A 26560-nucleotide genomic window follows, 5' to 3' on the forward strand; every position below is an offset into this window, starting at 1 on the left:
CTCCGGGAAAGGGGTGTGGGCAGCAAGTTGGAAACACCTAAAACCTTGCAAAAACGAGATTTTGATGCAGTGGAAGAAGAAGAGAAGTGGATTCCGAACCCGCCACCGGTCTTTACCCTCACTGGAGTGGAGGATCTCTGCTGCTGTTTGAGCAGATCCAGCTTTGATACCATGTCAAAAGATGACGTACCAACGAGACAATAGGTTTTGCGGAGAGGAATACGGATGAACTTGGCAAACATGGAGAAGAGAAGAGAAGAGAGAAGGAACTCTGATGAATGGAATGACGAAGTTCTGAATCATGGAGTGAATGTGATACAAGGGAACAAGGGTGTTGTAGCATAAGGAAGATGATGAAGACAGCCACGAACCACGAACCACAATGTTCTCCTAAAGGGGTGTGAGGGGAAAGACTGGAGAGAAGAGGTGACAGACTGAATGAATTAGCCGTGAGGAATGAATGAGAGAGTGGCCTATAAATAGGCACAATTAGTCTAGGATGGTGCTCCTTTTTGGGGCTGCAAACCCTAAACGCAAAAGACAGAAATGCAAAAATGTGGGTTAAGGGTGAAGGATTTCTCAACAACCATCTGTTGCTAGCTGCCTAGAAGAGGCTAGGTCTAGCTGTGGGTCAGCTTTGATAATCTCATGTAGGGTCGAACTCTTCACTCGTATCATACATGAGATCATCATGACCATTGGTCTTTCTATATGCTTCCGCCCGTCATAGTATTCCTTCTTTGGTCCATTCTAGTCTCTCAAAGGTTGTCTCCTTGTGTCGAAGAGACTTGGATCCGAAATAATTGTCCCGTATAGGAGTGTGGGTGTAACTAGGGTGTCCAAAAGCCATAGTTTTGTGCGCGGCTCATGAAACTGTATGTGAACACATTGCCTCTCAAATGCACCTAAGGCTGCATATGCTTTTATCACCACTAGGCATGTCACCTATCATACTCCACCCACCCACCTAGTAATCCTCTCTCTCTCGGAGCGCGCGCGCGCGCGCGCACACACACACACACACACACAGAAAGAAAGAAATATTAACGTCTATATAAGGCCAATGTGGCTTATGAGACAAAATCCAGAGTACATCCATGTCTAATGTCATCTCATCAGTAAGGTAAAGATAACATTACAAATAAGTGGGTAGCCTATGAAACAATACTGAAAATAACTATACGATGGGACTATACTAGGGTTGAACCATGTGTAGTGTTGTTCCATCGATAGAAAAGAAAAAGGAAAGGAAAGAAGAACCAGATCTGATAGAGCCATGTACAAAAGTGTGGTGGAGACTATGGGTTGTAGCTGATCTCAAGATCTGCACATGATCTTAGCTATGATGCAGTCCCTAGCTGCTTCACTGATAAGCTTGGTGGTGAGCCTTCAGTGTCTCGTGATAATGGCTCTAATCTGACTGTGGTGTGGCCTCCTCGAACGTGGTCTTGGTAGACGAGGTCGTTGTGCTTGACGAAGGGAAATGGCTCTATCCAATGTGACTCCACGGTGCGGCCTGTAAGGTGTTTGGCGGGGTGGCTCTGTCTCTACTAGGCTGCTAGTGTCAGTAGGGTCGGTTCTGTAGAAGAAGTCTGTCATTGCTCTCTGTGTGTGTCCTTCTGGATGAGCTGGCCTCCTGTCTCGTAGTAGTGCAGTTCGGCGTCTCTTGAGCTCTAGGAGGAAAAGAACTAGGCATCTCTAGTCCTCGTACTCCATGACGCGATGAAGGGGTCCAAATCCGTCACGGAAGAGGCAGTGGTACCGTCCTCATATGTCATAGTATAATGTGCATCTGCATATGTAGTGCTCTTCCGTCTCAGGCTCTCAACCACAAAGCTGGCAAGTCCTATCCTCTGCTAGGGTATTTGTCCATCTGCTTGTCTCCATCCGAAGCCTATGTGAGGAGGTGCGAATTTGTCCGATAGCAATCCGTACGTATGGAAGAGATGGGTGTCCATATATGCTGGCCGAATAGTGAAACTATCATCAGAGAGAGACAAGAAATGACTCTCGTAGAATTCCATCCTCGATCCTAGAGGGAGTAGTGGATGGATCCATGTCCTTGCTGTCTCAATCCTCAAGATATCAGCTCTGATCACCTGGTTCAGCTGTGATCGGCTGAGATAAAGTGTAGGGCAATCAAGGCTATAATCCAAATGTGGAAGACGAAACCATGTAGGCTCATCCAAATAGCCATTTGTGAAAACCAAGACTTCTTTTTGCCTCATGCTGCTAGTTGTCTAGATGAGGTTAGTGCCAATCTAGAGTATCTATGGCATGGAAGTTTCCATAGTTTGTGCCAAAAGGTCATTGCCTCGAAGAGTGCCTCCATTACTATAGGTGTTGCCCCTAACTCTGCTCTGACAATGGGATGTGGGGTGGAGGGCTTACTCCTAATCATGCGTGCTATCATCATGATCAATGGCCTTTCCATGCTATCCCAATCATCATAATAATCGCTCTCTACTCCAATCTAATCAGTGAGTGGGCTAAGACACCTGTGGTATGAGTTGCAATCCCATACCTCTGCTCCATATAGTAATGTAGGTGTGACTAGGGTGCCAAACAACTAGAGTTTGGTGCGGGGCTCTTGGAACTGTATGTGAGCACATTGACTCTCGAGTGCCCCTAGTGCTGTGTATCCACGTGCCAGACGTGCTTCTGATACCCCTCTCAACCAAAAACGTGGGCCAGAGAAGGCGACTCCCAAATAGACATATTCTCTTACAAGCTTCAGTACGTCTCCCCCAAATGTGAACTGGTACATAGATCTAGTCACCCATACTGCTGAAGTATTGAAAATCACGGTTTTGGTCTTCCCAAGGTTCATTATGAGGTCTTTATCTCTACAGAAGATGTGCAAAGCGTCTAGATGGCACTACAATCCCTCCGGTGAATTTGAAATGAGAACAATATCATTTGCATACGGTAGTATCGGTATCAGCACCCTTGCCAGGCTGGCTCCAGCTCCTCCTCCTCGGTCTATGTAATCAGATACTTCATCTATGTATAGACCAAACAATGTGGGTGAAAGTGGACATCCTTGTTTCACTCCTATGGTACTGTCAATCCTCTTTGATAGCCCCGCAGGTGCTCGTACATGACGTGTCACTGCCTCATATAATGCATAGACACCCCATTGTATACCCTCTGGTACTCCAATGCAATCTCTGCATGATGCATGTACAAGGCACTGTATCAAAAGCTTTGCAAAAGTCTACAAAGCAACAATAGATCCTCTTGTCTCGGGCTCGACCCTCCTCAATAATGGCTCCAAGTGTGAGAATATGATCCAGCGTGGTATATCCTCGTCTGAAACCTACGTGTCCTTGTGCTCTCTTGCCTTTCATTTCAGCCCACTCATGGAGTTCATGCTCCAATATAGATCCATATAACTTGGCCAAAGTATGACCGATCATGATAGTCCTGTAGTTGCTAGGAATCAGGGGATCACCACTTTTAAATAGCGGGATTATAGTATTGTCTGACCAACTCATAGGGAAGCCTTCACATACTACTCTATTGAATATATGTACTGATATGGGTGCTAATATGTCACAAGCATGTGAGAAATTTTTTGGTACTAGTCCATCCTCACTTTGTGCCCTCCCATTTTGTAATCTATAAATTGCATCCCTAACCATTTTCCATGTGAAGAAAGACCACTGTGTTGGCCTACAAACTTGTGGGGGCTGCATAGACGGCTGTCCTGGCAAGTCATACAACTGTCTCCTATAGTCAAGCCAAGAATCTGGTGATGTAATCTGTATGGGGGGCTGTCTTTCATGAAACATCTTCCATGCGCTCTTGCTATCCTGCCCCAAAAATAGCTGATATATCTCTGCTTCTGCTTTCGCTAAGTAGTCTTGCTTCTTCTTCCGCACAAGGCGTTTAAAGAATGCCTTTGCTTAGGGATGTGTCTGAGTGCCTAGCTCCACTTGTCTCTGTAAGCGAGCTCGCGTGACTCTACACTCATCATCATACTAGCTATTTTGGGGAGTAGTAGATTGTGTGGGTCTACATCGGGACAAGGTGTGTGGGAATGCATACATGGCTGATCCATGTATGGCCTTTGCTAAATCCCTTGTACATTCTTCCAACGATCTACTCAAGTCCAATGTATGCAAACTGGTCTGTAGAGAACCACTGTAGATGTGTGAGGTGTCTTTTGTAAAGTAGTATTTGGGATGTCTAGGGAGGATGGTGTTTCATGTTTCATATGTACACAAGAGAGCATGAATGCCAAAATAGCATGATCTGTTGCGATGCCAATTGGTCTCTTAGATATCTTAAAGTTTTGGATGTCTGGTATCAATACTGGTGAGCCTATCAAGTAGACCACAATACTTGCCCCTCCTTTGTGATTCCAACATGTCAAATTGTCAGATCTTGGCCATTGTGGTAGACCATTAAAGATGGCTAGTCTATTTGCACTTCCCAAAGTCAATAGGTGTGTCCCATAGGTACGCACTTCTTTATCTTGGGCTCTCCTGCGTAGGCCTATTTCATCTATGTCAATCTCTTTGAACATGGCATTATCATGCATATAAAAGCCACTCTATCTATCTCCAGTGCGTGCATTAAAATCTCCTACTAATAATATGTCCCCAATGCTAGCATATCTCATGATATCCTCTTAAAGTACATCAAAGGGAGATCCATCTCATGTGGCATAGGTAGAATTTGCAGGAGAAAAGTAGCATATTGCGATGAATATATCTTGTGGTCTTCTTGCATGTATCCTAATCCATAAATATCGTGCATCATTATCTCTTTTCATTACTTGCACTATTCTTTTGAGATCTTCCCAGTATAGTATGGCCACACCTCCAGAACCCCTAATACTTCGTGGTTTTCTAGTTGTTGGACGAAATGCACTTTTCCACCTGTATCCTCGCATGTTTGGTAGTCGGCTACCTTTACATTGGTGTGTTTCTGTGTACATTCCTATATCTATGTTTCACAAGCTATCTTCAAAGTAACCAACATCCAAGCGTAGGGCTCCATTACAATTCCATATTGACATCCGAAGTGTCTCATAGGCCTCGTATCGTCATGAAGACTTTTTGTCAGTGATGATGACTCGTCCATCCCTATAAATAGTCCACTTTTCCTCTTTGTGAGCCTCCAATACCTTGGGCATGTGTTCTTTGCGATGCGCTATTTGTGTTGGGGTAAGGTCCTCATCCAAATAAATCTTCTCACCCTTGAGGGCTCTCCTCTTGGAGAGGAAGGCTTTTTTTTTCTCTATGTCCCCAAAGTGATAGGTACGTCTAAAGTCCCAATTTTGTCAGCAAGTGTCTTAGCATCTTCCTGTGGGCTGCTCTTCTCTTCCCATCCTACTACCCGTACGTGTAAAACCCTAGCCTGTCTCCTAGCCTCTTCTTCCAAGGTAGCATTCATTACTTCAGTCTTGTTCACGGATGTTCCCTTATTCTTTTTTACTACCTCAATCCATGGGCTGGCTTCTTCTATCTGCTTCTGTGTTGTCTTTGCCACTTCTGCCCATGAGTGAACCTCCCTTTCACATTCTTTCAAAGCCTATTTCTCTTTTTGTAGTTCTTCTTGCACGTTCATTTCTTTTTTCTTAAATGTATTCAATTCTTCCCCTAGTTCTAAGATTTCAGATTCGTAGGCATCTACCGCTTTCAGCATTTCAGTTTTCAGCGTGTGCATTTCGGATAGCATTTATGCCTGTAAGTCATTCTTAATCTTTATTTGCATGTCTTGCATTTCTACCCTTTGATTTACTATCAGTTCGGCTTTTACCTACTCTCGTATTTCTTTCTCCAATTCTTGTCTCATAATTCGTAGTTCAAAGCGAATCATGAGATGAATTTCTTCGTATTTCTTTTCATTCATGGTACGTGAGGTCTTTCCATGTCTATCAGATGCCGGGGAGACGGTCCAATCACGGACCCTATGGCCATACGTCTTGTACCATGTGTTCTTAGAAGGGGTGTTGAACATTGCTTTCATGGACGGTTGTGTTAGTTCTTGATTATATTCATCTCCCAGATATTCATTTTCCACGGTTTGATGCTTGCATTTGTCTACATTATCCATCTCTCACACAGTGTGCAAAGCCACTCAGCTTGTGCTTTGTATTGTCAAAATCAGAGCAATTTTTGTGATTCCTGCAAATTTCCAAGGTTTCCCTAAGCCCTCACTAAATTTTTGCAAGCCCAGTATTCTTTTATGAGCCCAAATGCCTTCGCACTGTTTACAGTCACTGCAGAAATACAAATTGCAGCCCTAGTCTATGTATCACTGTATACTCCATGACATGATCAAAATCAAAGTCAATGTATCATTGCCTAGTCCACAAGCCAGTGCATCAATATATTCACCTAGGTCTGCATTCATGTCATTCTGAGTACATTTGTGTCCCTGCAGGACAGTGGCTGTCTCCTTGTGCAGAGACGTGGCCTTGTAGAGCAGCTCCTTCGAGTCAGCACTCACACCGGTCCTGCCAGACTATTGTCACTACCATTGCTCCCACGGGACTGCCACCTCTTGTAGGACAGACATGACAGTCATGTTAGCTCTTGTCACTCATGCCAGACACGTCTCGTCACGCCAGCATCCCGTTACTCACGCCAGACGCGCTCGTCACACCAGGCTCGTCTTGTCATGCTAGCATCCCATCACTCACGCCATAGAGAGAGAGAGAGAGAGAGAGAGAGAGAGAGAGAGAGAGAGAGAGAGAGAGAGGATTATTAGGTTGGTGGGTGGGTGGGGTATGATGGGTGATATACCTAGTGGTGAGTGGATGGCAAATGACAGGTAGTGTCTATTGACAAACTTGGAAATGCTTAGGTATACCCATGGAGTATTGGACGAATGCATTTAATGATTGTTGGCTATCACAGGATTATGTATTTGGTTATTGATGATAGGAATTTGACAGGCCATTAACTATAAAGAATATTAGTCACATGTGTAGCTATGATAGATATCAAATTCCTCGTATCAATCACAACAAGCTGTGAGAGTTAGTGATGATAGGATAGACTAAGAGACATGATATGTTGAGAGATGCATGTACGTGCTTGTGCGCGCGTACACACACACAAACACACACACAAACAATATCATGTGCTTAGTAACAAAGCAAGACAATTATGGTGCACAATACTTACTATTCAAGCTCTATGTTGATTCCTAAGACTCGAGGGTATATTTTGCTACCTCTTTCCTTCTACAAAGTGTGAACTATATAGATGATAGGAGGTTTGTTACTGTAAATATCAATAGTAGCACATGCGATAGAGGAGGAAGAGGGAGGTAGGGCCCTCATGACTATCTTCCATGGGGTCTTTAAGACCCTCGAGAGTTGGGATCAATGGCCCAAAGTGCATCTTCCACGTGCAATAAATCATGTGATTGCTACTTTTTGCAAAAGTAAATCCAGCTTATTGAAAGTTGAGATCCACCTTTTCATTTATTGGAGCTATGTTGGCTCTCGACATTCAAGTGACAACATACTTTGCTTGCCTAGACAAAAAGTAAGCCCAACCCAAAAGTAAACCTAGACAGACAAGTAAACTCGACCTTTACAATCCAAAGTATACAGGAAAACTATTATCACCATTTTTGCTCTTGGTATTAACAATAAAAAATCTCTACACATAATTTGTGGTGAGGGAATGCTTCGAAGGAAGATTTGAAGTCCGTATTTCAACCATATATAACCTTCAAACTTTGAAGCCTCTCACTCTCCCTCTCCCTCTCCCTCTCCCTCTCCCTCTCCCTCTCAAGGCTTAAGTCTCTCACTCTCTCTCACTCTTCTCTCCCTCTTATGTTATGTTATGTTGGCTGGTAATTTTCAGCATACGTTGGGCATATGGAATGGTTGAACAGCAGTGTGCAATGTTGTGTTGACTATAATGCCTGTCATGAGGACATGTATTTTTGAAATCTCACTTAATATGTGGATTAATTTTTAATCACATGATTAAGTAAATGATGCACATGTGAGGTGCAATTGGGGTTAAAGTAAATTTACGAGCCTGGGACTGGAAGAAATCACGGAATGTTAAAGGCAAAAGTTGCTATAAGTTATGTTGCACAGGTACTTGGTGGTATGTTGTGCCAGTTGTTGGCCTAGGTCATCCATTTGGCCATAAGTGTTAGGTGGTACTAAAGAAGTGGCGTTTAATGGTACCTAATGTCAATCTGATGGTCAAAGATGGCATAGAGACACTCGGGAATGAAAGTTGCCTATCCAATTTAATTATTGGCCAGTCAGATTATTTTGAGGGCACCGAAATAATTATTAGATTAATTTTCAGCATTTTATGACTGAAAATTAATATTTAATTATGAAAAATGTTGGAAAAACCATTTGGGAAGACTACCACTGGTGAAAAATGCCCATGCAAGATTGAAAAACGTCTTTACAGACTGGAGAGAGGCATTTCTATAAATTCAGCCTGCAAGAGAGAGGGAGGAGAGGTTGTTGGTTTGATTTGCAGCCATTGGAGAGGACCTTCTAAGGCAGCCAGGGGCAGAAGAAGACCAATCAATAGCAGGAGACAACATCTATAGGCTGTTGAGGTAGGGCAGCAACAGTAAATGACAGATTTTCTTCAGTCTCTTTGCATCTACATGTTGTTGTGGCAGGGCAGCAGCTGCACTTGACTGATTTGCAGCCATTGGAGGACCTTCTGAGGCAGCCAGGGGCAAAAGAAAACCAATCAACAGCAGGAGACAGCATCTACAAGCTATTGAGGTAGGGCAGCAGCAGTAAATGACTGATTTTCTTCAGTTCTTTGCATCTACATGCTGTTGTGGCAGGCAACAGCTGCACTTGATTGATTTTCAGTCATTCTTTGCGACAAAACTTTGACTTTTCTCTCTCTACAGCTTTCCTTCTCATCTCCCAACCATTTCACAGCCTTGCTCCAAAGATCTCAGCATTTGGACCCTTGGAGGCTGAGAAATTGCAAATTTCTCTGTTGTAAACCCTAATTTATAGCAAAAATTAGGGTTTAGCAGCAGCTTTGGGAAGCGTGCCATTAAAAAAAAAAAAAAACTTCAAGACTTGGATTCAACAAGGCTGAAGGTGAATTTCAGCTGAATTCAGGTGGAGGACTAGCCAGCCATTGAATTTGGGGCATTTTCATTGTCTATGAAGTTGGTGAAGGCCAAGTGAGTGCTTGAATCAAGGGGCAAAATAAATTAAAGACTTGCTGGTCACTTTGGACAGCAAGGGGAGTTGAAATACCGAAAGGGATTGGGAGAATCCCATTGTAAGTCAACTTTTTCTTCAATAAAGCTAAAGAAATACCGAAAGGGGCGCCAATTTTGGGGCCAATCAGGTGTGCATTGTCCAAGATCAGTAGGTAAATTTGTATTTTCAGATTTGCATTTATTGTTTGCTGCTGTAATTAAGTTGTAATCAGGGATTTACCACCCTATCCGAGGAGGAAGGCTAGTTTCATTGGGCCCACCCTGGAGCCTCAAAGAAGGTGAATTTGGAGGTGTTCATGATGCTCCAACCTTGGAGACCTTGCCTATGCTCATGATTGAAGTGTGGGAGTAGAGGTCTGAGCATCTTTGCAAGAGCCTTGTAGGCACTGATAATAAGGTGATGTAGCTCCACTAGCTGAGCTCTTGTTAGTGTTCCAGTGTTGCTCCTTGGGGGATAGACAATTAGCCCTGCTGAGAGCCTCATTGTGATCCCCCCCCGTGATTGAGATCTCCTCAAAAGCTGTCAACAGGGGTGCCTTCACCTCCTCGCGGAAGGTGAACAAGCAAGCTCTATTAAACCCATTCTTGCTCGGGCATTTCTACCTCTATATCAAAGCCGTTAAGGACAAGTCATGTGTAGATGCAGCTTGGCACCGACTTTTACAAGTCTTACCATTCAAATATTGCCTGGATGAACCGTAAGTCCTGATACAGGAAAATGCATATTGTTTATGAAAGTGAATAGGAATCTATACACACTTTAATGGCAGCAAGTCTGAAGGGCTTGTAATCCTCCCCAAAACTTCCATGTGTTTGTGATGAAGGATGATTAATAATACATACCTCACTGATCTTGGTAGCTCTGGGTTTCATGATGCATATTTTGTGAGCTTGACCCTTAAGGGATCTTGTGATGTCCATGTTTACAGCTGATTGACACAGAGGAATACAGTATAGTTTCCTAGCTAGCCAGAATCCAGATGCCCATGTAGGATCCACATCTGAAACAGTTTTACTCGCTCAGATGATCACGATCAGGCAAGCAGCTCTTTTAGCTCGATTCTCCAACTGTGTGGACTGTGTGGAGCTGGGTTTAGAATGGCAAAGTTTTGCATTGACAAGATGTCCTTGAAGGCTTGATGTGTATAGTTATAAACCTTATGATATGCTTGTAGTAAACACACAGGTATTTAGTTTATATATATTAAGGGCGCATAAAGTTGTGTAGGAATTCTAAATTATTTTCACTTCCACATAATTTATATGCAGTGCTAGCATTTCAGCTGGGATAGTTGGGACCACTGCAACAGCTCCAATTGATACTGTAAAAACTCGCATGATGATTCAAAGAGAAACAGCCAATGTGGTGTACAAAAATGCTTTTGATTGTGCATACAAGGTGCTGAAATATCAGTTGTTATCCATTGATGACATGCTGCTAATATCTAGGTTACTCACCCTGTCTTTTGTACTGTGCTTTCAGATATGCAAGTTCGAAGGATTGATGGGACTATATAAAGGGTATGTGCTCAAACCAAATAATGTTCACCAGCATTTCCGCTTCTTAATTATTCCAGTAAATCTTGACATTCTCTATAAAAGTTGTGCGTGTGTCAGATCAAGTTTGTTTAACCTTTGTTTTAAAGGTTTGGCATCATTGCATTCTGATTAAAGGTTTTGGAGTTCAGACAGAGAAACCCAATTGCATGAGTAACGGCAATTCTGTTCACGATCGTTAGATGTGGAAAGACTGTTTTATCTAATGTTTGCATTCTATTTATAGGCTTTGAATTTGACATAGATGTACTGGTCTCATCAATAGATGCACACGCATCACTGTAGCAGCATGCAGTAATGGGGTTACAATAAGGCTAGTTTGGGACCACATCATATATGCATAACCTAGACCACATCGTATATTTTTTTGTTTTCATTCGTTAGCTCTTCCGTTGACTGGCTTCTCATTCAAGTTTGCCTGCGTGTCAATTGAATGGCAAATTGTGAAGGAAAACTTCAAAACCTCAAGAGAAATCTGTATTTTTAGGTTTTCTTTGTATCTTAAAAGTAAAACAGTAATCTCCTAGGAAAACAAATCTTCATTCTTTGCATCCTAAAACTGAAAAACAGATCTGTGATGGGTTCACTGTCATGACAGGTGGTCTGCCATGTTCGCAAGACTTGGCCCGCAGACAGCCATCACGTTCTTGGTGTATGAGAAGCTGCGTGAGATTGCAGGTATCAAGGCATTGTAATGAGACCTTGCATTCTATCTTGAAGCCAATTTTGTTTCTTGTAAAAAATTGAGAGAAAGGAGAAGCAACCTTGGCGTCATTGTTATTGAACATGCTCAATGGTTAATGGTATCATTCATGCACATTTGAATAGCCTTTTTGAAAAAAAAGGCGAAAGAATTGTATTAACTTGTAATTATTCGCATCGTCACCTTGGTTTTGAAGACTGCAGAACCCTTTTAAAGAGATTTTACCCTTCAGAGATGGGTGTGAAATGTCTGCCCTTCAAAAGAACGGTCACATTACATTTTTTTTTTCGAGGGTACCCTCCAATTTAGTGCAATGAAAAGTATGTTTGGATTTCCCCCTTCAGAAGATAATGTAGGGTTACCCTTCGAAATCAGCTATAGCAGCATATCAGCAAAAGTCCACTCAGAAAAGGTGCTTAAGAAGCTTACTCACTGCTCGACAAGGGCTATCTTTTTACCTGATAATCTAAACAAAACCTGGACCTTAGCAACAATTTTAGAACTATGAACTACCAATGTGCTATTGACGTTCTTGACTTTCCCCATAAGATAACCCAAAATTTTCTATGCTGGTTGAAGTTAATTCTGTTTCCAACAAGCATCTGCTTCCAGCTAACAGAGTGAAGAAGCCCAATCTTTTCCATGCTTTCATCAAGTTATGCCAGAGATCCTGCACTCCCAAAAATAGGTGTTTGATGCTTTCATCAGCAGTCGTAGGTTCCTCAAAAGTCTTGTGTTCAACCTTTCACCATCATCCATCAAGAGTTAGGTTCCTCAAAGTCTGTCCTTTTCTTCATTGCTAGTATTTAAGCAAGTCGCTAGTGACAATAACTCAAGAGGTAGGCCATACATCTTTTAAGTTTGCTTAAGATCAGCTGCAGCCACTCTTCTTCTTGGGAGTTCAATTCAAAGAAAGGCGAAGCATGCTCGAGTAAATTTCACTCACATGTTTACATAGTGGGGGCCTTACATAGTCAATGTGTGGTTGGTCTTGAGGCTTGGTGCTTTCACTACTTCCTTGTTTAAGTGTGCCAACTTAGGCATGGCATGGCCCTAATGGTCCCATATGCCAAGCCACCTATTGAGTCCTTTATTAATATGCATACTCCTATAGATCTTTGGTTTGGTAGCTTGCTAGAACAAAACTGTCGGTACGAGCAATATCATTGCTTGAAAGACCATGATGAGTGGGAATGGTTCGCAAGAAAGTCAATCTGCTAGCTAGCCCATTCTTGTTAACTTTTCGTCTGAACCTGTTGAGAAACCATTTGAATCATGTCAAAGATCAAAGGGGCAACCCAAATAGCAAATGAAATCTCCTTTGGCAATTCCATTTAATCCCATAAGACCGAGCCAATCAAGATTTATCCTTTTGTTATAAAGATCAGTACCGAAGTTAGCTCAGCCTTGACGACATTCCAGTTATGGTCTATTTGAAGAAGCTTTACATCAATCTATGCAATTTGCATCATAAATCAAGCCTTGCACAACCTGCTGCAGGTTGGGTAAATACAAATTGTATTCAATACATTTGCAATTAATATATGAAGTTTATAGAAAATGTATTTCAATAGCATACTTGGTATGGAAATCATAAAGTGCACAACCCTTGGAGTGAAATTTTGGTGGAGAAATTCATGAATGATAGTAGTTGGCCAAGGATCTGTAGCCATCTTAAATTTGGAATAGCCCTCGTCGATATGGTTTAAGGAGAAAAAATACATTCTTAAAACTATGTAATTCTAGTAGTAATTTCCCAATTACATAACGAATTTTTTGATCCATGTATGTAACTAGCTCCTAGAACATAGAGAAATCGCCGATCCAGATTTCAAATACCCTTTCAATGTTTGATGCAAAGGTTCCATGTATGGTTCACTTGAAAACATGAGGAAGAATAGCTTTAAATCTTCAACAAGTAAACGACAATAACTAATACAACACGTTATTCAATATACTAAGGACAAAATGATGCATTGAAATTTGTACCATCACTTCACTTTTCAAAATGCTTCATTCATCACCATTAATCTTGCTATGAATAGCTTATACGTATATCTCACAATCTTTCATGCAGCATCTAAGCTCTTTCTACAACTTTCTAGGTTTGGTTTTGAAGAAACAACCTTTTTCTTCTTGATTTCGACGCATAGGGTGGCCTTGGCAAGCCAAATATATCTATCTTTTGGTTTCAAGAAAGCACTTGAGAGAGGGCTTAATATTCATTCCTACTTGATCCATTAGAATCACATGGTGCTCCATCTTGTTTTGAGAAAGGACTTAAAAGAGAGCTTAACATTCATTCTTACTTGATCCATTTGAATTACATGCTTGTTAAATAGCATGATGCTTCATCTTGCTTCAATAAATCCTATGATTATTGAGCTACAAATCTTTGTGACATAGCTTGCTTATTTTGTTGTAGTTATAGTCTACTCCCTCCTTGCTCTCGCTCCCTTGAAAAGAGGCTATTGTCAATGCTCCACCACACTAGAACTTAGAGCTCATGCTTATCTAACACCCATTGGTATTTAAGAAGTGGAATACAATGGGGCATAATGAAGGGGAGTGAAACTCACATCTTGCCATCATAGCCATGGTTCCAAATGAGAGGAGGAAAGAGTGTATTAGTGGCAAAAGAGAATCCAACATATATAATAATAATACTTTTTGTGGGTGTTTGGAAAGACTTGAACTGCTTTACAAGGACCTTATCTAGACAGGAAACAATGGACTAATTGGTTTCTTAACATTATTGCTTATCCGTAGGTCTTGGATTCCTGCTCTTTATCCTAGGTCATTCCATAAATATAGTGCATTGTTTCAGTTGTCATCATGATCCTAAAATCCTAGTATTACATTCTTGGATGTGCAGTGAGTAGTTGATTACAAAATCATCCCAAGAAAGCTATGGCTTTTGGACAACATGCTCATACCAATGAATGGTGCACCAAAATTGCTAGTTCACATGCCAACTCCCCTTCTAGATGATACTTTTGAGCAACTTGAAGCATGTCATTTTGTACGTTAGGTAGTGTGTAGCAACCTCATAGACTACCCTATGAAGATTTACCACTTTGATCCCCTCCTTGAGCTATGTAGCTCTTCCACTAGTGGAACTAGATACATCAATCTGCTTCATTAGATAAGCAAATGGCTATTTTTGATGGCCATACTAGTATGGCCATGTCAATAGGTCTTCATTAGAATGCGTGCACATACTTTAGTAGCTACTTGTGATCTACCGAGAGTCAAGAATCGATGCCCTAGGGGTTACTTAGGCTTTTTAGGCATTGAGAAAAGGGGGGAAATAAAAAGTAGTTAGGATTTGACCCCAAGGCCAAGGTATATTTGTAACCTTGTAGTAAAATGGAACTTGTTTGATTAGGTTTTATGCTTGATTATAAAATTGCACATGGGGGCCCGTGTGTCCATGCACTCAAATGCACCTTTGAGCTTTTGGCGAAGTCTCCATGACCAACATATACAGTCTATTATGCACTCACAAGAAGTCATTTGCTCCATACAGAAGAATTTCTTGGGATGAGAAAGGTTGGTTGAGGCTAAAAGAGATTCATATAGATTGTTCTCACGGTAGATATTCGTGAGGTGAAAGAAAGTCTTTTCAACCAAACATTGTGAGGGCGATTGATATGAGGGATGGTTAGCGTGCACTTTCCTTCCGCCTCCAAATGAGAGATGAGAAGCTTGTTTAATATACTAAGTCAGGCATGTTGGGGTAAAAGGCCTCTAGGCCTGCCTGTGTGTGCACTGTGACCGCCCATTCTTTATTCATATATAATATGATAGTGTAATAAGACTGTTAGTTTAGTTGGATAGTACCTACATTATGTGTGCTCTTCTCTCCCGCATCTTCCTCTTCTCCTTCTCCACTGCCATTGCATCCCCTTCAACTGGTATCAGAGCTTTGGATTAGAGCTTGATTGTGGAGCTTGGCCCTCAGCTCGGATTGAAGACCTAGAGCTTGGAGCTTCAATGCCAGCCATGGCTTCTTCCCCTCGAGATAAGATTTTATCTCTCGCCTCTCCTCGGTCCTCATAGGCTCTTTGCATGTGTTCCTTGGCTTCATTGGGCACCTTGTATGCTCCCATTCGCCCCTTATCCTCAGGATAACTAGCAGGCTCCACAGAAGCAGCTCACGTTTTTTGCATCTGCTTCAAAATCTGGCTTTAAAATCCCATTTTTTCTCATATCTCGGGCATCTGGAACCCAATTTAGGCAAGGTAAGAGTCTAACTTGGGGTTTTGACACTCTCCGAACACAATGGTGATGTCAAATCTATCAAATTTTGATCACAGAAATTTTCTTTAACAGATCTGAGTTGATTTACAACAAGAAAATGTCATGCTCTTAGCTTATGTGATGCTCTCGAGGCTTGTTATTTGATGCCCAAATGCTTTGGGGATGTTTGCCCAATGTTTTGAGATGCTTTGGGACTTGGTTTGAGCTTCCATAGCTCGATTTATGCAGAGATTTACTGCTGTACATTGTTTAGGTAGCAATGTTTTATATCAAGGACGGCTTATGCATAATGCTCTTTGTTGACATTCGGGTGTCCTGTTGGATGTATTGATGCTTGATCATCATGGTTTATGCCTGGATATGCTATTTGAGAGCTATTGAGCCTTGATTTGGATGCGGAGACTTCGTTGTTGGTTGGGATTTATGCTACCTTGGTTGACAGATTATTTTACCTCCAGTTTGGTTATGCCTATGGTTTATGGGTGCTCCCGACTACTCGAGATGATATGCTGATGTATTTGGATGATGCCACTTTGATGTTTATGCTCTCGGATGCTTCTTGAGCAAAGAGTAGAGCTCAATTCTTGGTTCACTGTTTTTTTTTACAGCTGGTATTTCACTTGACAAGGTTTATGCCCCGTGCTACCCATTATGGGACTGATGTTTGATGTGGATGCTTTTGGGTTTGGCTGCAGTATGGCAGATGTTTGGGCTTGAATCGACTTGCATTTGAGAATTTTGTGAAGCAGCTTGCATTTGGTTGGCTTATCACTTATGCAACTTGGATGCTATTTGGCTCTTAATGCCACGATTATGGATCTTGAATTTACTTGGATACAGATACATGTTTGAGTAGTGCTTGCTCCATTGTCTTGGCAGTTGGTTATTGAGCTTTCATTGCTCATTGATGCTTGCTTCTTTGCGGATTACTCTTTGGTAAGTGGATTTTTTGATAGTGCTTGGGTTTAGCAGTTATGACTTTGTTGCTTTTGTGTTGCCTAGCTTCTATGCTAGTTGGGTTGCTTTTGCCCATACAAGTTAGAGAGCAGTTGCTCTTGATGCTTACCCAACTATGCACTTTGTCTACTATCATGTACTTTACAAAGCCACTTATTTGGATGTTGTTGTACAGATACTTAGGCTTCTCCTGGAGCTTGACCATTGCAGGATCTTATGCCACTTACTGGTCTTGCATTGACTTGGATGCTACTATGTGGTCTGATGTACTACAGAGTCATGTTTGCCATTATGGTTATGTGTTGATTTCATGACTGAATACTGTATGCTCTTTTGACAAATGTCTTGGTCTTTACACTATTGTGGTTGGTTATGTAATGCACTTAGCTACGAGTCTTTTTCATGTGGGAGCTTATGCATCCCTAGTTGATGCTTCTGTGCTTCCCTCTCCAGTGAGGATGGAAGAGTACTTGCAGCAGCATGCTTATACCGCTTGTGCTTCTACTAATAGTTGTCTTGATGAGCGGGTTCCCTATATTGGGACAGCCCTCGACTCTTTGAGATCCGTGGATGCTATGGATAGCCCTATTCATGATGACTTGGATTCCTTGTCGTCTTCTATAGATTTTTCTTCTACAAATGTATGCTTCCATTGTGGAAATCTTGCGTATGTTGAAAGAAAATGTTTCAGATGGATTAGAGAGCAGTAGAGACAGAGATAGACTTGACATGAGCAGAGAGTCAGAGATACAGGAGATGCGGCGGGTGTTACCACTGTTACTAGTGTTCAGGTACATGTTGTTACCCATGATGATGCAGTTGAGCATGTACTCCTGTCATCTAGTTTCCCTACAACTTTCTTGCTCAGTGATACGGCCTACGCCTCAGATTGGCTATTAGATTCTATGGCATCTTGCCATGGTACTCCACATAGAGCATGGTTCTCTACTTATAAGGAGTTTGATGGATGCATTTCTTTGGGCCTTGAGCAAACTAATGCTATTCTTGGTATAGGGGACATACACCTAGCTTTGCCTAATGGGATTTTTCTTATGCTTAGGGATGTTTTACATGTTCCCATACTCAATAAGAGCTTGATTTCTGTTAGTCAGTTGCATGATGCAAGTTACTCTATTTCTCTTCAGGATAGGTCATGGAAGATCTGTCGTGGTTGCTTGATTTTGGCCAGCAATTCTAGAGTTGGTTCTCATTACCCAGTGCATGTCTCTTATGTGGGAGATTCTATGGTTGCAGTTATCCGGATACTATATGCATTGTTATGGCATTATCACCTAAGCCATATGCACCACAGAGAGATGGAGATCTTGTCTCGTTCAGACTCATTGCTGCCTCATATGTCACTTACAGATCTTGATGCTTGCCCTGATTGTTCTCTTGGTCCTTGCAGAGCCCCCTTGGCTTATGGCGATCGTATGAGGCATGCTCCTCTAGATCTTGTCCATTGTGCAGTATATGGACCTATGCCTTCCCAGTCACTTGGTGGAGCGTCGTACTTTGTGACCTTTGTTGATCATGCTACCCACCGTGTTTGGGCTTTTCCCTTGGTGCAGATTGAGGATGCTGCAGTTATGCTTGACAGGTTTATGGATTTTGCTGGTAGCAGGCCTAGGTGGTTGTAGATGGATTATGAGAGTCATGCTCTCTCTCCCAGCTTTTGGACCTCTTGTTAGCAATATGGTATTGATTTCTTGTGCCCACAGTATTATGGGATTGCTCATGGCACGTGCCTGACCTTACAAGCAAAGGTTGCTTTTATGCTTAGCACAACTGGGTTGTCTTATGGCTTTTGGGATGAGGCCTTTATGGTGGTAGTCTATTTGGTTAACATGACGCCATGCTTGACCTTGGATGGTATTACAACCCATGAGGCATGGAATGGCATGCAACCCTCCTATGATTACTTGAGGATGTTTGGCTGCCAGGCATCTGTACGTATGCCACATGAGCCTATGTCACGTAGATGTATCCTACTTGGTTATGGAGATGGTGACTTTAAGGCGGTCTATAGATTATGAGATTTGGATGCCCAGCAAGTCATATGCAGCCGTCATGCTGTCTTTTATGAGATGCGGACACCTCTTAGGTCTCTTGATGAGCATTCAGTACGCTTTATGGTTGATTTTACAGCAGCTATAGTGCCATTACAACAAGTTGTTTATGCTAAAAACAAGGTACTTATTGACCTAGATGACATAGCTATGCATAACAGTTAGGGTCAGGATGTTGGTGGTCAGTAGCTAGACCCCTTGCAGGCTCATGAGAGCTATTTTCTTGTAGTTTTGCAGGCTGGACAACTAGCCATATGTCAGTCTTCCGCTTCGTTCAGGCCATATGTAGTCTTGAGACCCTGTTGGACGAGTGTCCGAGATGTTGGTTCTCTTTTAGTGATTGACTTTGGAGAGTTTGACTGCTCTCCACAGTCTTATATGCGCCATGCTGATGATATGCGTGACTCTAATGCTTTACAGCTGTGCATTGATGAGTTGTGCTTGCTTCATGAGAAGCATTCTTGGATCACTCCATTGTATGGAGCTGCGTGATCGCTTATCTCCTGGATGTCATGGACTCGGGGATGCTTGACTCTTCTTCTGCAGAGGTTCCCGACACTTCTTGCATAGCTTGCTTTCCGATTGGGCGTTGGGTGAGATGTCATGATTCCTCACCTTGTCTTTTTTTTTTCTTTTCTTTGTTTTCGCTCGGTAGCCACATTGGCCTTTTAGTGGGTGGTTGTTGGGGTAAAAGGTCTCTGGGCTTCCCCGTGTACACTGTGACCACCCATTCTTTATTCATATATAATATGATAGTGCAATAAGGCTGTCAGTTCAGTTGGACAGCACCTACATTGTATGTTCTTTTCTCTCCTGCATCTTCCTCTTCTCCTTCTCCACGGCCATTGCATCCCCTTCATGGCAATGAACCACCATTTGTATCGTGTGGAGCAAAGTACATGACATTGGCTATGTAGTACATAGTTGCCTTGTGCATAGGGCACATGCCTACATGCATAGCTCTACTCAAATGTCATACTTTTTCGGGATCGTGGTTCATAGACGAACATACATACTAAGTGCATGGATGTTTGCATTCAACATTTTTGGGTTTGGAATGAAGGTGCTTACATTCAACATTCTAGGTTTGATCTTCCCTCTCACACCAAGAGTCACAAAAGCGGTATGTAGTGGAGATTGAATTTTGAACACACGGTGAGCAAGTAATTTGGGACAGACTGAAACCAGCCTTCCTTCCATTAATTACACCAATAAATAAATGCACATAAAATGAAATACACACTTTACCATAACATTCTTGGACAGTAGACTTCTTGTTGGCCCCGAAACTGGTGCCCCTTGCGGTATTTCTTTAGCTTTCATTCAATTGGAAGGAGTACAACTTGAGATTCTTCAATCTCCTCTTGCTAACCAATTGCGCTTGCTGTCATAAATGACCATCAAGCCTTTTGGGGCATTTTCCCCTTGATTCACCCAGGATTTCTTCTCCAATTTGACCCTTGGCTGGCCAAATGCTGTCCCAAATCAATTTGGGATGGGCTGGTTCATGAATTCCCTTGACAATCTTCAATTATCAGCTGTGCTGATTTCAGTCCCTTGAGCCTTCAATCTTTGGCACGGATCTGAAGGTGGCTGCTAAATCCTAATTTTTGCTGTAAATTAGGGTTTATTGCAAAAATTACAAATCAGCCCACAAAAAATAACCGAGATTACCAAAAATGGCTAAGAATTGCTGAGAATGGCTGAGCATAGGCTGAAGGAGATGAGAGAATGATGTAAAGAGAAAATTTTAAGATTTGTCACGAAAAACTGATCAAAGTCAGTTGTTGCTGCCTTGCTGTACCAGCCCCAAACGGATGCACCAACAACAATAGGAGCATCAGAGACTGTGATCTTCAGGAGAAAGTGTATCAGTAGTAATTGTCAGTTTCCCAAGGTCAAGAATACGCAATCTCCATTACCAAAATGGTCTCCAATAGCTAGGAAATGGCCCCAAAAGCTGGCGGCAACAGTCCAATACCTCTTTCCAATATCTCCAAAATGAAAAAATGAGATTTTCCTCTCTCTTCGGCCCTATTTAGCCTTTCCCCCACTTGCATGGGAAAGTTTTACCAACTGGCAGCTTTCTTAATCCATTTTTAGCAAATTTCAGCCATTTAATTAATTTTTAGAATTAATTAATTCTGAAAATTAATTCAGCCCTTAATCCATGCGCATAAAATTGACCATGCCCATCTAAAAATTAATTAGCTAGGCCATTTGCAACCCAAAGTGGTCCCATGCATTAATTGACCCTTGGATAAGCCTTAATCCATTAATTAATGCCTAGTCCCGAGTGTCACCATTGACACTTAATGGCCAATTAATGGTCGTAGGAGCAAACTGATAGCAAAATTCACCTAGAATGTAACAAGTGTAACTTGTTATAACTTTTGCCTTTAACAACCATATTTTTCACAGGGTCCTTTAGCCTTCAACTATGAAAAAGTAGCTTGCACCTCACATGTGCAACGCATGTGCATCTTTTAATTGCACATTTGATTAATCCTTTAATCAAATGTCAATTAAACATAAGCAAAGCATCAAATTTTCACGTCCTCGTGACAGACCACCCCCTTGAAATCCTTGTAATCGTCCTCGATTGCACTGTAATGTGTCAAAGCAAACAATATTGCACTAGAATTTTCACAAGGCATCATAGTCAACACAACATTGGCCACTGTTGGCTAACTATCTCATATGCCCACCATTTGCTGAAAATTTCCAACTAGCATAAACATCGCATAAAGCTCAACAATAGTTCAGAACTGTTGCTAGAAACTCATCGGATGCATCCCAAACTCTTGTTTCTCAATAGTGCTGACTACACAACCATAGTAAAGCATAAACCGAGCCAAAACCATGGCTGAATTGTCAATGGCATTCAATACACATGCTGCTATCCATAGAACCAATTAAATGCCATTGAAATTGATGATCATACACCACTGAAAATCAACACTCCATAATCAGTCTCTCATGATTATAACCTGATGAAAATGTACAGTTTTAGAGTTGCAGTGAAAACCATACCCATCTGCATACATACCACAGTGACTAGTACATTGAATAATGACCTCATGGCAGACATACTGTCAGCATAGTACCTTGGATGCATACTGAATACATTCGAGATCCACTATACACAAGAGCAGTCCATTCTTGGAGGAGTGAAAGTGCTACCTCCCCCTTGAGTATCAAGTGGTACTCTGGACCCTTGCCCTAATGAACCTAAAAGAGCCTGATCCAAAGTCGGCTCTAATTGAAAGGCAGCAAGGTAAAGCTGCAATAACTGAGGATGGTTTGCCAAGTCATCCTCTTCCATCCATTTAGCATCCATTGGTGAATAGTTGTGAAACTTCACTCAATAGCTTATGGAAGCTTTACCTTTGACCTTTTCTTTGTATGTGCCAAAATCTGCTTAGATACCAATATCTCATTCAGCTCCTCTACATTGAACTAAATTTCAGCAGATACATCCTTAGGCACATCAGCATAAAAAGGCCTCAACAAGCTCACATGAAAGGCATAGTGTATTCGCTAGTGTAGAGGCAATTTCCATGATAGCCAACATTAAACGGAGCATTTGCATGACTAACACTTATTCCTTGAGCCCCAAAAGTACGACGGGGTACTAATGCTTTCCCATATGCGTGATTTTGCACACTAGGCATCATACCGATGCCGCAATACATCAGATTATGCATTCCATGAGCCATACCGGAGTACATTGGGTTATGCAAGCCATGCATTGGTTGTTGAAAGTTATGGGGAGGTGTGCCATACATTCCCACATTCGGTTGCTCACCCACCATAGCATGAAAAATTGTGCTATCACCAAAGTAAGCTGGCTGCCCCAAATTCTCATGCAAACCTTGTTGTCCAAAAACCATAGGATTAGCATTTACATCATGAACTTGCATTTGCATTTCTTGCCCAACTGGCACCAACTGCTTTTCACCATGAGCATCTTGAGAAGGCTTTGGCTTGTTTCATTGGTGCATCTTGCTGTCTCGAAGTACTAGAAGAGGATTTTCTCTTCTTGCCCTTGTTGTCCTTTGTAGGAGTGTTCAAAAACCGAGTAAATTGAGGATCTTTTGCCAATTCAGCAAAGATATTGGCTGCTGCCCTCATTCGATTCTTGAATGCATCATCGAATTCCATTTCCCGTTGTTGATCATCATCCTCTTTTGACATTGAGGGTCCAACATCTTGGCCGTCAACCACATTTTCAGCATGCTATCCATGATTCATGCCTTGCCCAAGATCAGGCATTGCATTTCCTTCTTCCCCATGTGAATGTGCATCATGAGAGGCATCATTACTGCTTGATTGCATCCCACTGTATGAAGACATCTTGCTGTAATTTCTCAGCTGAGCATGAAGATCAACACTAGCACAAAGCTTTGGCTTGCAATCAGGTGCCTCAGGCCCACTAGATCAAGAGATTTAATGTATCCCGGAATTGGAACTATGAAACTAGCCTTCCTTCTTGGAATAGGTGGTGATAACCTGATTTAAGAGTTAATTACAGCAATAAATAAATGCACATAAAGTGAAATACACACTTTATCATAACATTCTTGGACAGTAGACTCCTCGTTGGCTCCAAAACTGGCACCCCTTGCGGTATTTCTTTAGCTTTCATTCAATTGGAAGGAGTGCAACTTGAGATTCTTCAATCTCCTCCTTCTAACCAATTGCTCTTGCTATCATAAATGACAAGCAAGCCTTTTGGGTCATTTGCCCCTTGATTCACCCAGGACTTCTCCAATTTGACCCTTGGCTGGCCAAATGTTGTCCCAAATCAATTTGGGATGGGTTGGCTCTTGAATTCCCTTGATAATCTTCAATTATTAGCTGCTGATTTCAATCCCTTAAGCCTTCAATCTCTGGCATGGATCCCAAGGTGGCCGCTAAACCTTAATTTCTACTGTAAATTAGGATTTACTGCAGAAATTACAAATCAGCCCACCAAAAATGGTTGAGATATCCTCCGAATGGCTAAGAATTGCTAAGAATAGCTGAGCATAGGCTAAAGGAGATGAGAGAATGATGTAAAGAGAAAATTTTGAGATTTGTCACAAAGAACTGATCAAAATCAGTTTGCTGCCTTGCTGTACTATTCCCAAACAGATGCACCAACAACAATAGGAGCATCAGAGACTGTGATCTTGAAGAGAAAGTGCATCAACAACAATTGTCAGCTTCCCAAGGTCAAGAATATGCAATCTCCATCACCAAAACGGTCTCCAATGGTTGGGAAATGGCCCCAAAAGCCGGCAATAATAGTCCAACACCTCTTTCCAACAGCTCCAAAATGAAAAAATGAGATTTCCCTCTTCCTTCAGCCCTATTTAGCCTTTTTTCCACTTGCATGGGAAAGTTTTGCCAAGTGGTAGCTTTCTTAATCCATTTTCAGCAATTTCCAGCCATTTAATTTATTCCAAAAATTTATTCAGCCCTTAATCCATCCCCAAAAAATTGACCTTGCCCATCCAAAAATTAATTGGCTTGGTCATTTGCAACCCAAAGTGGTTCCATGTATTAGTTGACCCTTGGACAAGCATTAATCCATTAATTAATGCCTAGTCCCTAGTGTCACCACCACTGACACTTAATGGCCAATTAATGGTCCTAGGGGCAAACTGACAACAAAATTCACCTAGAATCTAACAAGTGTAACTTGTTACAACTTTTGCCTTTGACACCCATATTTTTCACAGGGTCCTTAGGCCTTCAACTGTGAAAAAGTAGCTTGCACCTCACATGTGCAATACATGTGTATCTTTTAATTGCACATTTGATTAATCCTTTAATCAAATGTCAATTAAACATAAGCAAAGTATCAAATTTTCACGTCCTCGTGACACAGACCCTAATAATGAACCATTGTCTATAAATATGCAACATGCACACTAAGCACCTATTGTTGGACTAGGCACACATTTGTTCTAGGCATCCATGCTTATCTTGTATATCATGTCTTTGTTCCATAGAATTCTTCTCTATATCCATTGGCATTGAGACAATCATGCCTTTAAAAATCACGTTGTATATCGTATCCACATTATACAAGCACGATGGCTCTTAAGTGCACCATGCATGATTACATGGTGTTTAGAACCCTAGACATGTATGAGGGTTGCCTTGAAGATCACTTAGAGAGGTAGTCTTTAGTTGGGGGGGTGGTGGTGGGGTGTGTGTGTGTGTCTGTGGAGAGAGAGAGAGAGAGAGAGAGAGAGAGAGAGAGAGAGAGAGAGAGAGAGAGAGAGAGAGAGAGAGAGAGAGAGAGAGAGAGAGAGAGAGAGAGAGAGAGAGAGAGAGAGAGAGAGAGAGAGAGAGAGAGAGAGAGAGAGAGAGAGAGAGAGAGAGATTGATAGATTGCAATTCTTATATGATCCTCATTTATTTGAAAGATGACATTATTTCATTTTTACCCGAAAGAATTGAATGCTAAACCTAGCTATTACTACAGTAAAATGAAGCCATGGACAATTGATGCACGTATGTTTGTAAAGATAGAAAGTACATGCATAGGAACATGACCTAAGAATCTCTAACCCTTGAAGCTAAAAAAAGCGCAAATCTTGGTGGGAAGCTCAATCTACATAATCTTTTTACCTTTTTCTCTAGTATAATTTTTTGTTTCCACAAAAAGAAAAGCAAAAATCCTATCTCCACAACAAAAGACCCATGAAAAGCAACATTTCTTTTGGCAAAATAAAGGGTGGAAAAACTCTTTTACCATCCTACATAGCAAACTTTGGTGAATTGGATGTAGAGTGAATGCCAATTCCCTTCTAATTGCACCGACTGCTTAAGCATTTCTCTTAGGGCAATGCTAACAAACTTTGATAGATGGTTTAGAGAGATTAGAAAAGTTTATAAGAAAAAACATTATCACTAGCACCTGTTGATTTTGCAAGTCTTAATACTTGTAGCTAGAGTCAACTAGAAGGAAAGCAAGATTATGCAATTAGAGAGAAAATTGGTCAATATTGAAATTCAAGTTGTTAAACAACCAGTTATGGCAATGCAACTACTTGTATTGATTGTGCACAAGAGCCTTAAAAACATGGCACCACCCAAATCCTCCGACAATCATGTGACAAATATGATTACATGCAATTGTTCATAGTTTATTTGAAGATTTCCAACATGACTTTAATAGTAGGTTGAGGGAAAAGTGCAAGAACGAATTGTACTTTCATGAAGTGTGCAAATGGTCACAAACCTAGGTATTGTGACCAAGGTATCAAAGAGCCATAGCTTTGTTCGAGGTTCCTGAAATTGTAGACATGCACATTGGCTTTCCATAGATCCCAGGACAACATAGCTGTGTGTCAGTTTGTCCATTGCGGCCTTCCTCAGGGTGAATCTTGGCCCTGAGAATGTGATCTGCATGTAAATGTATTTTTGGACCACCTTGACTATATCCTCTCTGTATTTAAAGTGGGGCAGCGACCGACGGATCCATTGGGTGGATGTGTTGAATACATGATCTTGGTATTCCCCAAGTTCACTATGAGGTCCTTGTCTTGGTGGGCAGAAGGTCCGTAATGTGTTTAGGTGGAGCTGCAGTCCCTTCGGTGTGCTAGAGAGGGGAACTTTATCATCCCCATATAGTAGCATGGGTATTAGTGTCCCCCCTAGGCGCGCAGGACCCCTCCCCTCCAAGTTTGTCCACCTAGTTTGATATCTCGTCGATGTAGAGCCCAAACAAGGTGGGGGAGAGGGAGCATCCCTGCTTTACCCCAATAGTGCTAATAATCTTCTCTGACAGCCCTCTCGGTGCTTGGATCTGTCCAGTGAC

The 26560-nt window shown here is 41.7% G+C and overlaps 1 protein-coding gene across 7 annotated transcripts in view; it reads left to right on the top strand.

Moving 5' to 3' along the window:
• LOC148029391 (Mitochondrial substrate carrier family protein) overlaps positions 1 to 11686 on the top strand; it is a 41597-nt gene extending 29911 nt beyond the window's left edge. For 6 of the 7 annotated variants that reach the window (XM_087688205.1, XM_087688203.1, XM_087688207.1 and 3 more), the window contains 3 exons: positions 10465 to 10594; positions 10679 to 10716; positions 11351 to 11686. In XM_087688205.1, the coding sequence (XP_087544331.1) occupies positions 10465 to 10594; positions 10679 to 10716; positions 11351 to 11447 (265 nt within the window). In that variant the 3' untranslated portion in view covers positions 11448 to 11686. The remainder of the gene's footprint in view (positions 1 to 10464; positions 10595 to 10678; positions 10717 to 11350) is intronic. The other variant, XM_087688206.1, reaches the window with a different exon arrangement.
• Positions 11687 to 26560: the final 14874 nt, after the last annotated feature.

This window comes from Lygodium microphyllum, chromosome 11 (assembly GCF_053477565.2).
Source record: "Lygodium microphyllum isolate KBCC chromosome 11, Lygodium_microphyllum_v1.1.10, whole genome shotgun sequence".
In the NCBI taxonomy this organism is placed as follows: Eukaryota; Viridiplantae; Streptophyta; class Polypodiopsida; order Schizaeales; family Lygodiaceae; genus Lygodium; species Lygodium microphyllum.